Source organism: Cibotium barometz, chromosome 29 (assembly GCF_041138505.1).
Source record: "Cibotium barometz isolate CiBa-2024 chromosome 29, ASM4113850v1, whole genome shotgun sequence".
Taxonomy (NCBI): Eukaryota; Viridiplantae; Streptophyta; class Polypodiopsida; order Cyatheales; family Cibotiaceae; genus Cibotium; species Cibotium barometz.
This window is the reverse complement of record NC_141074.1, coordinates 49,935,346-49,949,261: the sequence shown is the minus strand read 5'-3', so window position 1 is coordinate 49,949,261 and position 13,916 is coordinate 49,935,346. Positions and strand designations below refer to the sequence as shown.

The 13,916-nt window shown below is 43.9% G+C and overlaps 1 protein-coding gene across 1 annotated transcript in view; it reads right to left on the bottom strand.

Annotated features, from left to right (window-relative positions):
• Positions 1–441: 441 nt before the first annotated feature.
• Positions 442–13,916, bottom strand: part of LOC147622310 (shaggy-related protein kinase epsilon-like) — a 28,088-nt gene continuing 14,613 nt past the window's right edge. The window contains exons 10-12 of the mRNA XM_086823412.1: positions 1,317–1,400; positions 1,126–1,228; positions 442–890 (exon numbers count right to left, since the gene is read on the bottom strand). Coding sequence (XP_086679538.1) covers positions 805–890; positions 1,126–1,228; positions 1,317–1,400 — 273 coding nt within the window. The 3' untranslated portion in view covers positions 442–804. The remainder of the gene's footprint in view (positions 891–1,125; positions 1,229–1,316; positions 1,401–13,916) is intronic.

Sequence of the window (13,916 nt, the reverse complement as noted above, 5' to 3'; positions counted from 1 at the left end):
CAAGGCAGCCACTAGGCCTTTGGACACTGGCAAATGTACCTTCAGACGAACAGGACAACAAAGATGGGGCTCTAACAATGTTTCATTCATATGACTGGGTGCTTCTGCACTAAAGCTCATACAAACAAGATCTTCTGTTACGAGAATGAGGAAGCCTGAAGGAGGCCTCTGCACTGAAGCTCATACAAACAAGATCTTCTGGACTTCAACCTTGTCCCTGTTACGAGGATGAGCAAGCCTAAAGCAGAGGCAAGCATTGGTTATGTTCTCCCCCTAAGGGACCCCTAAACTCGGGCAGACAGCATGGCATATTAACCTAATCCAAAGACATTGTGGTCTAATGGAACAACCTTTCCACTAGATTCTAACTCTTGCCAATTACAAACGATATAATCACATATCCCACCATAAAATACACTGAAAACAAGAAAGAAGGGCGTCTTTAGTTGAACCTTAACCCCTTCATAGTATCACCATTCAAAATAAATTACCGAATATTGCCCACAAGGGGTGGTAGTTTGCTTAAACAGCCTCACAAAATACATACTATTCCCCCAACGATTTAGCTCTCCTGGTTTCCACAAACTGTCAGTTCATGTGGCTTCCAGACATTCCAAACTCTCCACCAATGATATGATCCTTTGTTTAGAACGTGTTGAAAAAGTTTTAAGTAACAACAGGAGGAAAGGTTGAACATAGTTACACTTGAATGCAGCGTTTTCAACATGTGCACTGTGAAACCTGTACACAACAGCTTAGAGTGAACTTGTTCCTTGCAAGAGATTATAGCCCATGAACTTTGGGCTACTGGAACCCCAAAAACGGATTTTGCCTTCGGAAATGTTCAGGAATGAGCTTTTGAATCATTTCAAGAGTAGCACCTTTTAACTCTGCAAACATAAACAATCCTTTTAAGTAAATAGTTGCAAACTCTTTACACAACCCCCCAATCTCATGAGCAGGGTGTGGAGAGGGGAGATCTTGCAACCAAGGGGATAGGACAGTTGAGATAGGGCCCTGCAATGGGCAGGTTTACATCTATGACTGTCATTGACCCCCCTTTGAACCTCTTTAGTCCCACCTTAAAACTAAGATACATGATACCATGATGATTGCAGTACGCACCTGGTGGCTTGAAGTTGAAGAGTGGTGGGAGAGGGCGGCCATTTGGCAGTCGAGTATTAGGGTCACGTAATTCATCAAAAAAAGGATGGACACAGGCTTCCAGCTGCATAAAAGCGTCAAGAGTTAAGGCCATCTTCACTTTCCTAAAAAATTCCTGGCTAACAAAATATGACCAATGACTAAGGCCTTACCGCTGAAAAACGAAGACTGGGAGAGTACTGCAGAAGCCTAGATACCAAATCCACCGCTTCTGGAGGCATCCTCTTGTGAAACATCTGCACATGCAAGTCTCATTTACTTAAATCATGATTGTGATAGTTTTTCATGCCATCGTCAGGAAAGTCTCAAAAGGAAATATGAAGTGTCCATGAAAGACCCACATCTATCATGTACGTACAAATTAGCTCATCCTGCTACAATGTGAAAAAGGTATTGCGATGCGCCCCGACGATTAAATTGGGGACTTGAGCCAAGGCCAATAGACTGTTATGAGGTCAATAGCCAAAATTATCATTTCTGTGCAGATATTTGCCTCTGCCTCCTGGAGGTGCAATGCACATGCATCAGCCCAAATAGACCCCAATGTGTATCACCATCGGGTGTCACCAGCTGGACGTAATCCCCATGACTCCTTGCATTTGTGTGACTCCTGAGTGCGCAGGATGAGTTTTGTGAGGCACTCAGGAGTTTGGTACCCATGCCTGAGGTCGATGTACAAAGCTTATGACAAAGGGAGACTTCAATGCAACTTGTGAATTGCATTCTCTGTCTTGATGGTGAAAGATAATGTCGTCTAATGTGTGCATCAGTTTGCAGCAAAGTTTATTTCGTTTTTAAAACACCGGTGTAATGTCCAAGTACAACTGAAATCAACCACAAGGACGTGCATGTGTGCATTGCTAGGAGCTATCTTCAAGCAGGAAGGGAGCCCAATGGCTTATTACAGCCGGAAATTAAGGAACTATTTTGAGTACAACAAAGAGCTTAAGCATTGGAAACATTTCCTTTACAGGAGAGATTTCATAGTTAAGACAGATCATCAAGCACTTAAATGGATGCAAACCATGCCTAGTGCCCAATGGAGTGACAGACAAGCCAAATGGAGTCGGATCTTCCAAAAGCTCGGAGGTATGATTGAATACATTCCTGGCTTAAATAACCCGTTGCCGATGCTCTAAGTCGTACTCCACTATGCTTGAAATACAGGAGTCCATTGTGCTTGAAATATAGGGAAAAGATCTCGACAATATATGGCTGGTTATTTTACAAGAACCGTGTAAGTCCAACAGGGCATGCCGTGATAGATTCTACCACATGTCCAAGAGATATAAATATAGAGAGAGAAGATAGAGAGGAAGAAAGAGAGAAGAGTTCAAGGAACTTTGCATAGTACACACTAAGCAAGGAACAAGCCCCGCCCCCTTTCAGGAATTCCTTAATCCACGGGCACGCTAGCCAAGATCAATACAACAATGAATACAAAGCAAACAAATATGCCGTTGTAGAATCCCAGGTCAAAGACAGTGTCGAGGCACGAGATATCTGATGTTGAGCACACCACGAGGATGACCCACAAGAATCTCTCATCGAGCTAGTACCAGATCCAATATCCAAATCCAAATCCGAAGCCAAGTCCGAGTCCAAGTCCGAATATGACTAACCTTGGCCACCCTTTTATAGGCTCTTTGCCGGTCATCCGGCGTCCACACTTGGGCGCCCGCTTGCTAGTCTATCCCTAATTCAGCTCGCCAATCAGCTTGCCTGGCTCCAAGCTTCCCCAAACCTCGAAGCTAGTCTTATGTGCGTGTAGCACACGGTAGACACACTGTGCACATGACATACTCCCCTTCCTCTAAGAGCTCACTCCTGAGCTCACTAAAAAGCTAGGGTAATCTCTCTAAAGAGTAGTCAATGTCTCCCATGTAGCATCCTCCTCAACACGATCCTTCCACTTGATCTTGTATTCCGTGATAAGCGTATTACGCAATCTTCTTTCACGAAATCCAAGAATCTTTTCAAGTTCGAGTGGAACAAATGTCATGTCCTCGACATCTATGATTTCTTGAGGAGTAACTAACTGGTGTGTTCCACCCAGTACTTCCTTAAGTCTAAGGACATGAAATACAGGATGAACTTTCACATGAGAAGACAAATCCAATTCATATGCAACTGAACCAATTCGTCGTGTAATACGAAATGGTCCACAGTATCTAGGGGATAATTTACTCGCAAGTACACCATCGTTCCTTCAGAGAACTCTTTGGGTGAACGATGTCTATTAGAATAAAATCTATCTCGATCTTGAGCACTTCGAATAGATTCCTTTGCAACTTGTAACATGTCTTGCATATCTTGCAAAAAATTACGTGCTGCATCATGCTGAAGTCCTGAGAATCCCACTGTAACATGTGATCTAGGTTGAAAACCATACATAAGCATGAAAGGACTAAAACCTACACTCGTATGCTTAGTACTGTTATATGCAAATTCTAACATAGGAACATAATCCTCCCATGAACTCTGTCTTTTGGATACATATGCTCGAAGCATATCCTCCAAAATCTGATTCACTCTTTCAGTCTGGCCATCAGATTGAGGATAATCTAAGGAACTCAAATTCAAAGTTGTTTTCAACTTCTAAAAAACAAGTTTTCAAAAATCACTCGTAAACTGACTATGTCCTGCGGTAACCCGTACAATCTAAACAATTGCTCGATAAACTGCCGTGCTAATTGCGTAGCTGTAATAGTCTTCCGGGTCGGTAAAAATCTAGCCATTTTTGTCAAGCGATCTATCACAACCCAAATAGAATCGTGGCCTTGATGCGTTCTTGGCAATCCGATAATAAAATCCATGGAAATACTTTCCCATTTATTACTTGGGATTTGCAAAGGATGCAACAATCCAGCCTGTCTAAAGCCTTCAGCTTTATTTGCTTGACAAACTTGACACTTGAGAACATAATCTTCTACGTATCCTTTCATCTTTGGCCAATAAAAAGTGTGTTTCACTAACGATAATGTCCTGTGTGCCCCAGGGTGTCCAGCAGAAGGGGCGTCGTGACACTCCTTAAGAATCTTGGACCTAATGTCCGGGATTTGTGGTACACAAATTTTGTCATTACGGAATAGTAAACCATTCCGAATCATCCACTGGCCTCCTGCAGCCCGAATGGTAGGCTGTTCAGTCATCGAGTCTTGGTCAATCCTCAATGAGCTCCCGTCCTGGATCTTCTGCCAAAATGGACCAAAATAACGATCAATCCTGCAAAGCCCTCTCAATGACTGAAATAAGTCAGTAGAAATCTCGATGAACGACAAAGTATTCACCTCTCTAATTCGACTAAGCGCATCTGCAACACTATTCATGGATCCTTTCCAATAACGAATCTCAAAATCAAAAACTTGCATTAACTCAGCCCAACGAGCTTTCCTTCCTCTCAAATCATCCACATCACATATACTTGATTGACTGATGATCAGTCAATACCACAAACTTGGAGCCATATAAATGATGTCTCCAAACCTTGAGAGCATGAATCGCAGTATTAAGCTCCTTCTCAAGGATTGGCCAACCAAATTGAGTGTCGTCTAGCTTTTTACTTTCAAAAGCAACAGATCTATCATTTTGAAATAGAGCAACCCCGATGGCATAGTCACTGGCATCAGTTTCAAGAACATAAGGCCGACTAGGATCGGGTAATGCTAAGATAGGTGCTTCCTTGACTTTATCTTTCAAAAGTCTGAAGGCCATATCCAAATCGTTATTCTAAGTGATAGGATGATTTGACTTACGTCCACGACCTTTCAAGAAGTCGGTCATCGGTAGTGTGAGCTGAGAGTACTCCCGCACAGATTTCCGAAGAAAAACAACAAAACCAAGAAAAGAACGAAGTTGTTTCACTGCTCTTGGTATAGACCAGTCCAGAACCTTCTGAACTCGGTCATAGTCAATGCTCAATCCATCTCTAGTAATCTTGTGTCCCAAGTAAATGATGTCTATCATTAAAAACTCACATTTACTTAACTTAGCATATAGTCGATTCTGTCTTAAAATAGATAAGACAATCGTGAGGTGTCTAACATGATCCTCAAGAGTACGACTATATATCAGAGTATCATCCAGGAACACCACCACAAATTTCCCCAAATGTTCACGAAAAAGATCGTTCATCATTTGTTGGAAAGTGGCATGAGCATTGATTAACCCAAAAGATAATACGAGAAACTCGTAATGACCATACCTAGTCCGAAAGGCGGTTCTTTCAACATGCCTTTCATGAATACGTATCTGGTGATAGCCAGTACGTAAATCTATCTTCGTGAAATATTTCGCTCCTGTTAACCGGTCAATCAAGTCATCTGATCTAGGGAGAGGATAACAGTTCTAAATTGTCAGCTTGTTCAATCTCTTGTAATCTATAGACATTCTCCAAGTGTTGTCCTTCTTTCTCCTAAGCAACACAGGTGCACCCCAAGGTGATTTACTTGGACGGATCTCGCCCATCCTCAAATAATCTTCGAGTTGTTTAGCCAACTCATCTTTCTCATCTTGGCTCATCCTATAAGGTGGAATACTAACAGGATGAGCATCGAGAACCAAGCCAATATGATGATCTATTGCCCTTTCAGGTGGTAAACCCGATGACAGTTCCTTAGAAAATACATCTTGAAACGAATCAAGTATCTTCTGTAATTCTTTGCTTTTAAATACACTTAATTCATTGACATCCATAGAAGCTATGAGAAATGAAGAAAGTGAAATCAATACACAATGGAAAGCAGTAAACAAAGAAGAATCCATTATATTTCCAAAATCAACTGTATTTACAAGAAGTCCCTGAGAGGGATGTATACAATCACCTAAAATACTATTCTCGGTGTTCCAATGTTGAAAAGAAAAAATATGACTAGACCAATCTATCTGGACTTGAAGAGTCTTAAACCACTCAATCCCTAATAACAAGTCTACATATTCTAGGTGCATAATATAGCATTCCAAATTATCTTTGTAGTCCTGAATCCGGATTGGTAGCATCTCCACCTTTCAATCCCATACTTACCAACCCGCAGGTAGGCATACCTCATAGGTATGATCGTTGAGTGTAGTATCAAGACTCAATTTCTGCACAAGTTTGTAGTTAACAAAGTTGTGTGAGCTGCCAGGGTCAGAAGAATGTGGATTCTCTAGCCGTTTACTTCTCCATAAACTCGGAGAAGATCATGCAAGCCAAAAACTTTAGAGTTGAACAGACAATCAGAACATGTACTAGGGCGAGAAAGTACAGTAACTGACGTACCTGTCAAAGATAACTGTTTAGCTGCCTTTGGCTTGAAACCTGCGTTGGTCTTTGCACTCTTTTGCTTCGGGCACTCGTTATGCATGTGCCCTTTTTCTTCGCAAATGAAACAACGTCCCTCCTTCTTGAGCTTCAAAGCCTTAAGGAGTCGTTTCTTCTTTGCTGGTGTCGAACTTGAATTCTACGAAGGTTGGTCCAAAGACTTTCCTTCAGTCGTGATAGCCATTGGTGCGGAGAACTTTCTTTTATGCTTGTTCCCCTGCTCGGTAACGAGTTTAGACTTGGAAGAGACCATTGTATCATCATAGATACGAGCTGAATGAATGGCCTCGTCCAAAGTTTTGCATTTGTTATTTTTAACCTGTAAACGGTATGAGTCGGGTAAACCGGCTACGAAGAACCCCAAAAGAGTTGTGGGATTCATCTTTGTAGCTTTCATCTGCAAGTTCCGAAACTTCTGGAGGTAGACCTCATAAGTGAGATGCTGCAAGGTCATGGTCAAAGCAATAAACCAGACAACAACATCATAATCATCCTCTTTCTTGAGGAATTCCTTCTTGAAGACGTCTTCGAATTGTGCCCAAGTCGTTGGCTTAGGGTTGAGTTCCTTCCACCAAAGCAAAGCTTTGCCTGAGAGGAAACCTGCTGCTAACTGGATCTTTTTTCCATCATAATATGGATGAAACTGAAAATGGACTTGCCACTTATGTAGCCAAGTGTCCACGATCTCCTTGGTAAGTTGCTTTTGCTCGCCTCCGAACTGTTCCGGAGTAATGTTGGGGCCTAAAGCAGAGACCAAGGTATCCATACCCAAAAGACTAGATAGGGTAGTGGTCAAAAGAGAGATAGAGTTCTGCAAAGCCTGCATGTGCGCGGCGCTTTTGTGCCTCACGTTCCGTAGAAGTAGCTTCAAGAGCCACTTTAAACTCTTGAAAATCTGATTTGGACACATAATCGTCAAAAAGATCGACATCGGTATCTTCCGTAGCCGGCAAGCCTTCACGATCGATAAGGAGCTCCAACTCGGATTCTTGGGTTGACATCGTGAAGAGGGTAAGTGGAGAGAAAATTCGATCTTGCACAAGAAAAGTGCGAGAGAACTTGAGAGCTTGAGAGCTTGAAAACTTGAGAGATGTGTGGCAAGAAGCCCACTTAAGTTATATAATCTTCCCCAAAAGCAACTTGAGCTTTTGCTTTCGTGTTTTCTATATATATATATATATATATATATATATATATATTCTGTTTTCTTTTTAAAAAAACACCTTTACACCGTAGGGGAAGTCTTTAAACTCTTTTTAAAAAAAAGTTTAATCCAAAAAAAACAAAAGCAACCCAAATCGGCGTGAATGCTTTTACTGTTTTTTTTTCCTTCTCCCCTCGTAGATTTAGCGCTGCCGAACTTGCCTTGCTGCCGTCACCTGCACTGCTGCTGTCACCTACCGTACTGCCGATGCCTGCGTTTCTGTCGACGTCGCCTTTGCTCAGGTGACCGTGGCTGCTTACGCCAGTGTACGCCTGGGCTTGGCCGCCTACGCAAGCCTGGCCGCCCGCCAGCGTACGCCTGGCCACCTTTACGCTTGGCCATCTGTACACTTGCACCACCAATAGCCGGTAGCCCGCGACCAGCACCGCCAACGATCACTTCTCGCTCTCTCTCTCTCTCTCTCTCGTTCAAACAAAAGCGAACATGCTTTTTTTTTCTCTCTCACAGCTGTTCATACGACTGCACTAACTCATCCAGCCTTCTTCTTGCAAAGCAAAACAACCCTGCTAAACCACCTACTCCCTCATCATGGGTTTCTTTGATGAAAAAAAACAACATACTATCTGAAAAAACAGTAGCATGCATAAACAAAATAGCAAGCTTCTGGAACACATACCTTTCTTCGACCTCATCTTTTCTACCTACCGACTTGCTCGTTCACGAGACACGCTCTGATACCACTATCAAATCCCCATACGATCTCCTCGTAGAACGCTCCTGATACGAGACTCGAAACCTGCAAACAAACCAAACAAACAAGAAGGGGATGCAGGCCTGACTCACCACCCAACCATGACAACCGTGGTGGGCAAGCCCACAAACTTGGCTGTCCCCACCGAGCCACGAGCTGAGCTAACTAGATGGACGTACCGACTAATCTCTACCTCGCGATGTCCCATACCGCCACGAAGCTACCCTCACGAGCCTTGAGACCGCTGCCGGCCTCGGCTGCATGAAGCAGGTGCACGTCTGCACTAGATCCAAGCTCTAGACCATAGAGCTCTCACAAATCACGCGAGACTCTCTATGACTAATGACTAACCTTGGCCACCCTTTTATAGGCTCTTGGCCGATCATCGGGCGTCCACACTGGCGCCCGCCCGTTAGTCTATCCCTAACTCAGCTCGCCAATCAACCTGCCTAGCTCCAAGCTTCCCCAAACCTCGAAGCTAGTCTTGTGTGCGTGTAGCACACGGTAGACACACGCAGTGCACATGACAGAGAAGGAGACAAAACCTTAAGAACGCCATACAGGAAAACAATGGTAGCCAATAGGCGATAAAAGAGGCCAAAAAGTAATTGGCGAGCAGCCAAGAGGCAGGTACAACTCAGTAGACTAGCGGTGCTGTCCGTAGGCGGTGGCTCAGGTGGCGGAAGTGCTGGCGCTGGCGAGCAGTGCCCGTAACAACACAAGTGCTAGTTAGCACTACTGATGTAGGTTGGCTGGCTGGCTGGGCGGGCTGGCGGGCTGGTTGGTGGCACAAGCAACAGCAGCATTACTGAGGTGGCTACATAGAGGACCAAGGCTAAGACAGGTAACACAAAGGTTAGCGGCAGGGACTGAGATAGGCACAACGCTAGTGGCTCTGTTCAGTAGGTGACTAAAGCTGGCTCAAGGGGCTGTTCTTGAGGCAACAGCAGCAAAAAAGGTGGCGGCGATCAACCTGGTACAGCAGCTCCAAGTGGCACACAAAGGTGGCAAAGGTTCTAGCAGAGGCCGGCAGTGCGCACAGCTGCACAAAAAGGTGGTGCTTTTCAAAAGCTTAATGATGGTGATGATAACCGATGAAGATGGTCTTCACACACTCCACGATCTCCTTCATGATGCTACAAGAGAGGTTCAAGCCTTTTTATACTTAAAGAGGGCTCTGCTTTTTGCCAAAAGCTTAACCAAGCTTTTACTTTTGCCTTTTTCCATTTGCTTTCCATTTTATTCTTTTAATGAAATATTATATACCTAGATGAATCCAGGAACATGCCCAAATTCACCTTTTAGGAACGTGCATGTTATATACTCATGGTAGTCAACCCACAAGACCATATAACTATCAACTCCATTATGCATAGTACGGACTAGATACTACGACATCCCCACTAATGTCATCAGTGCCCAATAGTGAGTGCAGAACTCTGTATCAAGATATGCTCTCACACACGCACTCCACACACACACACACACATAAGAGCATATATTCACACAAAGCTCTTCGTACTGAGTTTCTATCAAATCTCCGGAGATACAGGGCAACTTTTAATGAAATATTGCTCAACTTTTGACCAACTTTTTCAAAGTTCTTGTGCTTAGCTTTTTCCAGCTTCAGGGCCTTGCTTTTTGGCCTTGGATCTGCTTTTTGAAAAAAGTGGGTTTTAGCTTTTTGGTTCAGCTCGGTCTCCCAGAGGTGCCCCTCGCTTGCGGTCAACCCAATTTGACATTTTGCTTTTCTCTGCTCTTTGACCAAGACTTGTGCTTTTTCTTGAGCAAACCTTATGGTCCCTATCCCCATGCCTTCTTACACCTATCTGGTGTTCGAGCAAGGATTCCATCATGTGAAATAGAGCTAGGAGGGTCAAATAGTTACAAACCGACTATGCATTCTCAGGGAAAAGTAACACGCACTTCTCCATGATGTCCATGACTCTCTCCTTAGAGGCCATCGTGGTATCAATAGTACATTGGAAGAACTTGAGCGATCATTCTATTTACCAAAGATGAGATGGAATGTCTATCAACATGTGCAATCATGCTAAATATGCCAAAAATTGAAGGTACCTCATACGAAACAAACACGGTTGCTTCAACCTAGATGAATCTAGGAACATGTCCAAATTTACCTTTTAGTAACGTGCATGTTATATATGGACTTTGTTGGACCTCTTCTTGCTGCATTTGAACCTCGGAACACACAATGCATGACCATTGTGAACCGATTCAGTAAAATTTTGCATGTTGATCCCGTGTAAGCAAACCACCACAGCTGAAGGCATTGCTCGTTTGTTCATCCGCCATTGGTACCCATTGGAGGATTGCCAAGGACTAACATCAGACAAGGATCCCAAGTTAACTTTAAATTTTTGGAGAGCATTATTCGACAACTTTGGAGCCAAGTTACATTTGTCCAATGCATTCAATCTGTACACAAACAACCAAACAAAAATCTACAAGCAGCTCGCTTTTGATGTTCTCAAATCGTATTGCCATGACAGGCAGTCAAAGGGGGAGCATTATCTTCCTTTGGTTCAAGCCATCCTCAACAACACTCATTCATCTAGCATTGGTCGGACTCCATACGAGGCAACATTTGGTCGCCGTTTCTCGTCACTACTTACGAGAATGGTATCACATTCCTTGAAGACCACCAAAACATTTTCAGAGATCATTGAGTTTGTCAAGGAGCGCCTTGCCAAAGCACAAGAAGCATACACTAGGCAAGGCAACAAATCAAGATGAGATGCCAACTTTAAAAAAGGAGCTTGGATATATCTCTGGATAATGAAGCAGAGATTGAAGCAAGCAAACAAACATTGTCCCAAACTTTCCTTTCGCAGCTTCACCAACTCTTGGCAAACTACTTGGAAGCGATGAACCTCTTGCCAAGCTAAGCAAGAGGGAATGTCACATGCACCCTACACTGGAGTGCTATGTGACACACTGGCTCTACATCAATGCAACATTCATAGAGTAGGATTTACCTTTTTAGGAATATTTGTTGTATGCCGTGACCCCATTGTGATCCCCAATCCGGGACATGTCAAGCATGAGCTACGAAGGTCAGTCTCCACAGCCACAGAGAGTCTACATGTGTTAGTCCTCTTACCCACTCGGAGAAATCATCAGATAGGTGCATGTACAGGTCAACCTCAGCTTAGACTTTGCATTAGCAAGCACGTAGACGAGTAGTTGCATGTAAGGCATGCCTATGGGCCAGCCAAAGGCCAGCCCATGGCTATAAGCCTCAGTCAGCAGCCTGTGTGGGCTGTTTACAGCCCTCGACCGCAGAAAGAACCAAGCAACAGAATAAAGGATCTTTCATGCTCCAATCGGCCAGCAAAGGAGAGCAGCAGCAGTAGTCAAGTATGCTCCTACAGTCGGCCAGCTTGTGGGACTCTCATGAAACAATGCACAGCATTTAAAGCTGTAAAACAGCATTTATTTGTCCACAAAACTAAAGGACAGCCCCTGTAGTGAACCAACCAGCAGCACATGTCCATATAAAAGCAGTTGCCTAGTATTCAGCATAAATCATCACAGCAAATCAGTCTACAGCAATTTCCAAGCAGTTCTGTGTGCCTAAAGCCTCCAGCTTTCTTATGCATACTTTCAGCATTCAGCACCTCAGTGTGCTACAGTTCCCAAGGCCTCTGCGAAGAGATTCTTCAGCATTCAACCAGCATATGTGCATCACTTAGTTTTGGGCGTGCATAGTGGTCATTGAAGAGCTATTCAAACGAGCTTGGACAGCATCTAGATCAGCCTGCGTTTCGTCTACTTCGTCCTTGCGTTTGGCAGTCCTTAGTCATCATTCATATTCATTGTACAAAGTTCTCCAAAAAAATATAAGCAAATACTCCTACTTGCCGCATGGGGGGGGGGGGGCGCGGCTTTTCGTGGGTACTTGGGACCCAATATTGTTTCGACTATCTATCTTCTCTCTCTTCTCTTCTCTCTCAAAGTGGAATTGCATAAACTCACTGGTATAAACAAGGCTTTGTTGCATGTTACGATGATCAACCTATTGCATGCTACACGAATTGTCCAAAGCCAAAGAGCAAGGCAGCTCATTTGATTGAAGTAGCAGGTACCCCTCAAATTTCTTCATTGGATACTATATTTTTAGGTCAAAGTGCTTGCATGGAATGCATTTAAACATGGCAGACTTCAGACCTAACGACTTAATACGTATGTATGGGTTGGTGTTAGGGAAGACTATGCATACCCTTTTTGACCCTAGTAGCACTAACAACTCCATTAATGCTAAACTTGTGCAGAAGCTGGTAGTGAAGAAGCGACCAAGTATTCACATGTATCGAGAGAACCTCGTGGCGTGACATGAACAAATCTGGGACATGCATGTGTGAAAACGGCATTTTTTCCAACCCTAAAAAGGTGATTTTACTGGATTTTATTTGTTTTTCTAGTTTTATTTGGGTCTTGCTGCTGGCCGACAGCACCTCTACTGGGCCGACCAGCAGTTCACCCTACTACATATAGCATAGCTTCATCATTCAGCTTTTGTACTACTTCATAGACCACATCAGGTACCACATTTGCTGCTGTTGCTTTTGCCAGGGCCTACACTACAGCTGCTTCATCATCGGCTCTCTGCTACATAGAGAGCACCAGCATTTTACATCAGTTCACACCTTGGGACAGCAGCCAACTCTTTGCTACAGTACAACAGATCATCGTTTTATCATCAGTACATATCTTGGGACAGCAGCCCAATCTCTGCTACAGTACATCAGCGTTTTTCTTCTACAGTTCACCTCAGGATGGCACCCCTCTCTGCTCACCATCTCACATCATCGAGACGGCAACCTCTCTGCTTATCTTCACCATCTACACCACTCGGGACAGAAACACTCTCTACTCCTCTCTCTCACTCACGTATTGCAACACCCTTGTCACCAGAGCTTGCACCACTACACCACTCGGGACGGCAGCCCTCTCTGCTCTTCATCACCCTTCAAGTACCGCAGCACCCTTGTCACCAGAGCCTGCATCACTTCACCTTCCACTGCACACTACGACCTCGGAGTTCCTCTGCATCCACTGACACGAGCCTTGAACACCGACCACCTCTCGGAGTGCCTTCGCCTCACATCGTCGCGAGCCTTCATCACCGACCGTGCTTCAGCTCCTACATCATCTTTGCTTCCGCACTGGTCTTCTACTCAGAGTCACCTCACATCAGAGGGCCTCTTGTACATGTTTTCATTCATCATCATATATACACTCACTCACCCATTTCATGTTGTGTTGTGTTTGCTCCAATCTCTCGCACATCTTGTCCTTTCATCCTTTTGCCCTCACAATGCATGTGTCTCAGTTGCCAATATCTATTCAGAGTTATAACCAGTCCCTAGATTTTTTTGTTATGAATCTAGATAGGGTCAATGTTATACAAGGTTGCAATCTTGGTCGGTCCCCATAACATCCAATGGCCTTGCACTGACATGTTCTTCATGCGAAAAAGCATGTTTTGGCTTGCTTTACCAGGCTGGCAC